Source organism: Podarcis bocagei (genome assembly GCF_964188305.1).
Source record: "Podarcis bocagei genome assembly, chromosome: Z".
Lineage (NCBI taxonomy): Eukaryota > Metazoa > Chordata > Lepidosauria > Squamata > Lacertidae > Podarcis > Podarcis bocagei.
In genome coordinates, this window is record NC_138140.1 from 16,144,779 (window position 1) to 16,153,540 (window position 8,762).

At 49.7% G+C, this 8,762-nt stretch overlaps 1 protein-coding gene across 1 annotated transcript in view; it reads right to left on the minus strand.

Annotated features, from left to right (window-relative positions):
* The window catches only part of CFAP77 (cilia and flagella associated protein 77), a 101,921-nt gene extending 94,007 nt beyond the window's left edge, over positions 1–7,914 (minus strand). Inside the window, exon 1 of the mRNA XM_081179266.1 lies at positions 7,142–7,914. Within this exon, the coding sequence (XP_081035392.1) occupies positions 7,142–7,327 (186 nt within the window). The 5' untranslated portion in view covers positions 7,328–7,914. The remainder of the gene's footprint in view (positions 1–7,141) is intronic.
* Between the last annotated feature and the right edge of the window lie 848 nt (positions 7,915–8,762).

Here is an 8,762-nt window from a genome sequence, read left to right on the forward strand (position 1 = left end):
ACTGGGTGTCCATCAATATGCAGATGATACCCAGCTCTACCTCTCTTTCAAATTAGAACCAGTGAAGGTCCTGTGTGAGTGCCTGGAGGCGGTTGGAGGATGGATGGCGGCTAATGGACTGAGGTTGAATCCTGACAAGACAGAGGTACTGTTTGTTGTGTATTGAGTCAAAGGATTTTATATCTGTATTATTATTGTCTGTATTTGCATTAGGGTAAAGTAACTGCCTTTTGGTTTCAAAGGGTACAGCTACTATTGGTTCATTTAAGCTGCTGTATTTGGATCCTCTGTCTTATTGGTTTCCTCCAAAAGGCAGGACTGTGATTGCCTGATATTGTTCCCTCCAAAATGTATCCTTTCTAGCTAGTCCCCTGTCCCTATAAATGTAGCTTTCCCCTCCTCAGTCTTGAGTCTTGTTTGCTTTAATAAAGAAGTGTTACTAGAGAACTGTCTCCAGCATATTATGTCAAGAGAGCTGAAATCACAAACCCCACGTCACAACAACTGGCGACGAGGGTGGGATCCGGAATGCTGAGGAGCGGTTAACCGCAGCCCTGCCTCAGAGTCCGGATTGCAGCTAAGAACAAGACTCACTGGCCAGCTGAGAAGTTGACCCTGCCACAGGACAATGGAGAATCCAAGGGTATTGGAGCCCTTCCAGCCATCAGAGCCCCACACGTGGGAAGACTACGTCGAACGCTTCGAGTTCTTCGCAGTGGCTCAAGGGATCACCGATGCCAGCAAAAGAAGGGCCACATTCCTGAGCTACTGTGGGCCTGAGACCTTCAAGCTGGCCAAGGCATTGCTTGCTCCAGCGAAGCTAAGTGAGACATCTCTTGCCTGCCTAACAAGCCTGCCTAACAAGCCACTTGGTGCCTACTGAGACCAAGATGGCCCGGCGGATGGAGTTTCATAAGAGGCAGCAGCGTACTGGGGAGTCTGTATCTGCATTTCTAGCTGAACTGCGGAAGCTCAGCACTGTGACTTCCAAAATCTGGAAGAGACTCTCCTGGATCGGTTTATCGGTGGCCTGAGCAGCAAGAAAGCCAGAAGACGCATCGTGGCTAAAGAAGAGGTTACCCTTGCTTTAGCCTTGAAGGAGGCCACCGCCACGGATAATTATGAAAGAGAGGAGCTTGATGCCAGTCGCAAGGCCCCTAAGCCACAGATAGAAGTTGTGCATGCCATGGACGAGCTAGAGGCTACTCCGAGCCAGAGCCCAGTCCGTGGGGTCGAGTCAGTGCGTCAGGCCTGCACAGTGCACAAAGATCACCGAGGCAGGTGTCCAGGTTGTGGCGGAAACCATGAGCGGAAGAGTTGTCGTTTCCGGGATGCTATGTGCCGGATGTGCGGGAAGACAGGTCACATCGCCAGGGTCTGTAGATCGGCGGCGTTGGGAGCGACAGGAGCACCTAGACTGGAGCATCGCAGACCGCCCACAGCAACTCATTTTCTAAAGGACTGCCACTACGTAACGGAGATCAACGGGAGGGTCGTGCAGTTCCCAGCGCAAGGCAAGGCACACGTCAAGGTGAAGATTGAGGGTCAGCAGTGCGACATGGAGGTGGACTCCGGATCTGGATTCACTATCGTGTCGGACCAGACCGCGAGGACATTCTTCCCCAGGGGTAAATTGCCCCCTCTGGAGCCCTTCCCGGCAACCTTGCAGTCATACTCAGCGGGCCGCATCCGTGTTATGGGAATGTGTGCTGTGAGAGTTCAGTTCCAGGACAAACAGGCTGTACTCAAACTGGTGATTGCGAAGGGTAGTCGCCCCAGTCTCCTGGGCACTGACTGGTTCCCCGCCCTGGGACTGAGTATATCAGGGCTTAATTCAATCCAAACCTGCCCTGAGATGAGCGAGGCATTATGCAAAGAATTTGCTGGTCTCTTTAATGGAAAACTGGGTTGTTATAAAGGGCCCCCTGTTGACTTCGAGTTGGACCCTGGGATGGCCCCAATCTGACTCAAACCAAGGCAAGTGCCATTTGCACTGCAACCCAAGATCGAAGCAGAGCTGGATAAATTGGTCAAGCAGGGAGTTCTCTCACCCGTGGACTCTGCTAAGTAGGAGACTCCAATCGTCACGCCCCATAAAGCAAATGGGGAAGTCAGGATCTGTGCAGATTACAAATATACTATCAATAAGGCACTCAGGGGAAACTCATACCCCATTCCAGTCGTATCACATCTGTTGGCTAAACTGGCTGGGGGCAAGGTGTTCGCCAAAATTGACCTGGCACAAGCTTACCAACAGCTGCCAGTAACCCCACAATCAGCGGAAGCACAAACTATTGTCACACATAAAGGGGCGTTCAGAGTTAACAGATTACAATTTGGAGTTTGTGTGGCCCCAGGGATTTTTCAAGGGCTCATGGAACGCCTGTTAAGAGGTCTGCCGGGGGTCTTGCCATTTTTTGATGACGTTTTGATTGCTGGAAAAGACCCACAGGAACTGGTTGCGCGTGTCCGTGCAGTGTTGCTCAAGTTCAAGGAGGTGGGGTTGCAACTGAAAAAGGAAAAATGCAGTTTTGGGGTGCCAGCTGTGGATTTCTTGGGGTTTAAAATTGATGCATCAGGCATCCACCCCACAGATGCTAAGATTAAGGCCATCATCGAGGCACCACGACCACAGAACAAGACGGAGTTGCAGTCATTCCTGGGACTTATTAACTTTTATCATTCGTTCTTACCCCAGAAAGCTTCGGTAGCTGAACCATTACATAGACTGTTGCAGAAAAAGAATGTGTGGTGATGGGGGCAGGGGCAGCAGAAGGCTTTTGACTCCTTGCGAGGAATGCTGAGTAGCAGGAGCGTCCTTGCTCTTTATGATGAGTCAAAGCCGCTGGTCCTGGCATGTGATGCCTCTCAATACGGCCTGGGGGCGGTGCTGAGTCATAGGGAACCGGATGGGTCGGAAAAGCCCATCTCTTTCTATTCCCGTACGTTGTCGCCCACGGAGCGCAACTATGCTCAAATTGACAAAGAGGCGCTTGCAATTGTGGCAGGAATCAAAAAGTTCCATGATTATGTGTACGGTCGCCATTTCTCCATTGAAACGGACCACAAACCACTGTTAGGGTTGTTCAACCCGAACAAACAAACGCCACAAATTCTCTCCCCCAGAATGTTGCGTTGGTCTATATTCCTGAACGGGTTCCAGTACACCTTGACCCATGTGCTGGGGAAACGGTTGTGCCACGCTGATGCGCTGAGTCGATTGCCCCTCCCTGGCGGGAGCAATGAGGATCCCGCTCCAGCGGAGCACATAATGATGCTGGAAACACTTCCGGGGGCTCCTGTATACTGATATAGCTGCAAAAACGAGGAAAGATGCTGTTCTCTCCCGTGTGTTCACTTGGGTGGGGAGGGGTGGCTAGGTGGTCCGCATGAAGACAAATTCAGGCCTTATGCGACAAGGCAGCACGAGTTGTCCATGCATAAGGGGTGTCTCCTGTGGGGAGATAGGGTGATCATCCCAGCACCACTGAGAAACAGGGTTCTTGAGACACTTCACATGGGACACCCGGGAATGGTCAGGATGAAGTCGCTAGCCCGATGTTACGTGTGGTGGCCTGGAATGGACCAGAACATAGAACAATGGGTACGAACATGCAAGGCATGCCAAGAGGTGCGGCCAGAAGCGGCCAGAGCACCAGTCCACTGGTGGGAGCAGTCCAGATCTCCCTGGAGCCAGCTGCACTTAGATTTTGCTGGGCCATTCCAGGGGAAGGTCTTTTTGGTTATCGTCGATGCATATTCCAAATGGTTAGAAGTGGCGATGGTCCCTAGCATGGCATCAGCTGCCGTAATCAAGGTGTTGAGGCAGCTGTTTGCAACCCACGGGTTACCTGAGACCATTGTATCAGATAATGGGGCAGCTTTTGTATCCCAAGAATTCAGGGCATTCTTGGCTGATAACTTCATAAGAGGGGTCACATCCGCGCCCTTTCACCCATCCTCCAATGGGCAGGCTGAGCGCATGGTAAGAACAGCCAAAGAATCCATTGCGCGCTTAATGGAGGGTAACTGGTCAGCTCGCATCGCGCGAATGTTATTTTTGCAGCATGCGACGCCGTGTACTGCGACGGGCAAGTCGCCAGCTGAGCTGCTCTTGGGTAGAAGACTGGTAACGGTGCTGGATTATGTCCACCCAGATAAAATGCCAAACCGTAATTCAAGAGCAACCCCCCAGGCTGAGACTGACACAACAAGGTATCTCGCCCCTGAAGATCTGGTCTGGGTGAGGAACTATTCACGAGGTTCGCGGTGGGTGGCTGGTGTGGTCACCCGGGCTAGTGGACCTGTGTCCTATTATCTGACCTTGGAAAATGGGCAAGTTTGGAAGAGACATATAGATCAGCTGAGGCGCCGGGCGCTCAGCAGGGAGGAATCAGATAATTCATCCCTGGCTAACGACGCAGAGCGGCAAGACCAGAGTGAAAATGGCCAAGAGGTGCAGTCACCAGGGGCTTCAGCTAATGAACCAGGGTCTGCTAGTCCTCATGATGACGAGGTACAGGTAGGGGACCCTGAGATGTCTGGGACTCCATCTGTTCCTGACGAAACCCCTATAGCAGCCCCTCTACCACAGGTAACACCCAATCCAGAACCGGCAACACCTGTTGTCAGGAGATCAAGTAGAAGTTGTAGGACCCCACAGTACCTGAGTGATTACGTCTGCTGTGCTCACTAGGGGGGGAGGGGTGCTGTGTATTGAGTCAAAGGATTTTATATCTGTATTATTATTGTCTGTATTTGCATTAGGGTAAAGGAACTGCCTTTTGGTTTCAAAGGGTACAGCTACTATTGGTTCATTTAAGCTGCTGTATTTGGATCCTCTGTCTTATTGGTTTCCTCCAAAAGGCAGGACTGTGGTTGCCTGATATTGTTCCCTCCAAAATGTATCCTTTCTAGCTAGTCCCCTGTCCCTATAAATGTAGCTTTCCCCTCCTCAGTCTTGAGTCTTGTTTGCTTTAATAAAGAAGTGTTACTAGAGAACTGTCTCCAGCATATTATGTCAAGAGAGCTGAAATCACAAACCCCACGTCACAACACTGTTTTTGGGAGACAGGGGGCGGGCTGGTGTGGAGGACTCCCTGGTCCTGAATGGGGTAACTGTGCCCCTGAAGGACCAGGTGTGCAGCCTGGGAGTCATATTGGACTCACAGCTGTCCATGGAGGCGCAGGTCAATTCTGTATCCAGGGCAGCTGTCTACCAACTCCACCTGGTATGCAGGCTGAGACCCTACCTGCCCGTGGACTGTCTCGCCAGAGTGGTGCATGCTCTAGTTATCTCCTGCTTGGACTACTGCAATGCGCTCTACGTGGGGCTACCTTTGTAGGTGACCCGGAAACTACAACTAATCCAGAATGCGACAGCTAGACTGGTGACTAGGGGTGGCCGCCGAGACCACATAACACCAGTCTTGAAAGACCTACATTGGCTCTCAGTACGTTTCCGAGCACAATTCAAAGTGCTGGTGTTGACCTTTAAAGCCCTAAACGGCCTCGGCCCAGTATACCTGAAGGAGCGTCTTCACCCCCATCGTTCTGCCCGGACGCTGCGGTCCACCGCTAAGGGCCTTCTGGCAGTTCCCTCATTGCGAGAAGCAAAGCTACAGGGAACCAAGCAGAGGGCCTTCTCGGTAGTGGCGCCCGCCCTGTGGAACGCCCTCCCATCAGATGTCAAAGCGATAAACAACTACCTGACATTCAGAAGACATCTTAAGGCAGCCCTGTTCAGGGAATTTTTTAATGTATGATATTTTAGTGTTTTTTGGTTTCTGTGGAAGCCACCCAGAGTGGCTGGGGAAACCCAGCCAGATGGGCGGGGTATAAATAATAAATTATTATTATTATTATTATTATTATTATTATTATTATTATTATTATTAATTATTATTCATCCAGGCCTTTGGCTAATGAAACTGTATATGGGGCAGGGTATTGTTTGTGATTGTTACTATGTTATGTATTTTTGTGTTTTTGTATTTTAAACTCCCTGTGATCCTTGGATGATGGGAAGTATAGACATTTATTTAATATAAACAAACAAACAAACAAACAAAAGCATTTATTGGTGTTCCTTTTCTAACATATAGAAGAAATGGCAAAATGTATGTTCCCTGTAAGGCAGCCTTGAAGCACCTTAAAATTATTATTCCAATCCAGCGCAGCGAGAAGACAGGACACACACACACACACACATTCATAAAATGAAAAGGTCGGATCTAAACAAATAATACTGGACAGCATGTATGTAAATGTGCTTGGCATCCACAATTTAAGGGGCAGTCCTTATCAACCTTTCTGCCCGCCCCAGGCAGCTGCTGGAGACCTCGCACCCTCCCAAGACCACCACCATGTGGCTTCTATGTGAGCCCCTGCACCATGAAGCTGGGTGTGAAAGCTGCCATTTTGAACTTCCACCACTCTGTATCATTGTAGGAAAGTAAAATTCCCTCAGTGAGAAGCTGTGTGTGTCGATCTTAACTTTTTCTACGGTTTATTACTGTTGATTAAAGACTGGCATAACTTAATATGAAAACAGGTTGCCATGGTTGCCAGAGAGCAAAATAGAAAATGGCTACTGCTACAGCCAGGCCCAATGGAGGGGAAAGAGCTGTAGCTTAGTGGTAGAACATCTGCTTTGCAGTCAGAAAGTCCCAAATTCAACTTGCTGGGGTTTCATAAGGCCCCTATCCAAAACCCTGAAGAACTGCTGCTAGTCAGTGTGGACAATACTGAACCAGATGAGCCAGTGGGCCTGACTTAGTTTTATGGCAGCTCCCTGTGTTCCTATTTTAATCAGCCTTTAAAACACAATGAGGACTGGAAACCTGCTTTGTTTTTAGCTCAGTGGCAGTCCCTGGTGCCTCCAGGTAGAGCTGGGGAAAGTTACTCCATAAAACCCTTGAGAGCTTCTGCCAGTCAGTGTAGACAGCACTGAGCCGGATGGACCAATGCTCTGACTCTCTATGTCCCAAAGCAGCTGGGGTGGGGGTCCGAAGGCTGTCAGAGGTCCCTTTGCTGACAGTCCCATCAACTTGTGAAAATGCCACAGACACAAATCCCAAGAGGTCCCCAAAAGCGGCCTGGGGACCTCCCTCCCTCCAATCCCGCGCCATAGCCTCCTCACCTTAGCGATGAGATGGTTCTGGAGCATGCTCTCGCGGGCCACTCCTAGCCGCTCATTCTCACAGCCTGGGTGCAACTCTGCTAAAGTCATTGGCCTCCGTGGCGGGGGACAGATCTGGCTGACGCTGCGGCGCCGGGGCAAGCGCACCTTCTGGGCGGTCTTCTGCTCAGGGATGGCTGCTGCCATGGCTGCCCACTGGTGCCACACGAGATGCCCACCACTGCTCTGGAACGAGAGGGATCTTGCAGCGGCTCCCGGCTCTTTTTGGGCTGCACCACGTTGGAGGGGAGAGAATGGATGCAGAGGCAAGTTGAGTAGAGAGACGCCCCTCTGGGTTACGTCAAGGCCTTGAAAAGAAGGAAAGGAAATCCTGAGGAACCAAACGTACACATACACTCTCTCCTTCTCCTCTCTGGGGAATGGTGAGGCTGGTTGTCGCGGCAACAGGGGACGCTAACCGTGTTTATAAAACAATAGCCAACAGCAGGGTAGGGCACAGCAACACCACACCAGCGCAAGGGGTTGCTAAACAACCGAGTGCAAGAAAGCACACACAGATATCAAACTGTAAAACCCTCTGGCTGATAAGATGGGCCAGCAGTCGTGAAGTCCCAGGGCTTAGGAGCATGTGCCAGTTTATGCATTGTCAAATCTGCCATGAACTTTCAGGGCCATAGGTGCCAACTCCTAAAGGGAGTAAATGAGGCAGTCCCCCCCCCCCAATGTATTTTTTGAGGGAGCCAGGCCACCTCAATGTTCAGAGGGTGTTCAGCTCCACCCCCTGGTTCCTTGCGATGTCATACATGCGACGTCAGGATGTCGCGCAACATCGCATTGGGGCCCCTCAATAATCTGGAGAATTAATGCCTCTGTATGGGCAAATCATAATCAAAACACATAAACAGCTATTCAAGCTCTAGTGCTCAAGAAAGGAAACAACATTCACAGTTGTTCAAGAAAAGCTCAATTAAGTGGTTGGAGTGCTGGGCCTGGGAGAGACCAGGATTTGAATCCTCACTCGGTCATGAAGCTCTCCTGCTGACCTTGGGCCAGTCACTGCCTCTCTGCCTGACCTTCCTCACAAGGCTGTTATGGGGATTAAATGAGGTGTGAACCACGTATACCACCTTGAGCTCCTCGGAGAAAAATGTGTGCAATAAATAAATGGAGTAAAAATAATTTTAAAATGAAAAGTAGAACATTTAAATCAAAAATAGTATACAAATGCAACTTTGCATTCATTATTAGAAATTATCTTGACACAGCTTTAAAATTACCGGTAGATTAATTACATTAAAAATAACAACAACAAGGTTCTTTGGAGATTAAAGGTTGTTCTTTTAAAAAGTGGGGGGGGGGGAGACCTGGACAAAGATGCCGAGATGTGTTGTGTGTGTGTGTGTGTGTGTATGTATGTATGTATGTATGTAGTTATGTATGTATTTGGCAAAAGTGTCACTATGGGGAATTGCTTTGCAACTATGGGAACCTGGAACAGTTAGAGGAGAAACTGACCAATCACCAGGTGAACTAATTGCAGGTCTCAACAGTTATGGGTCACTTCATTCTACCATTTGTGAGAACAAGCAGCCATAGATTTTACTTAAAACCATTAAAGGGG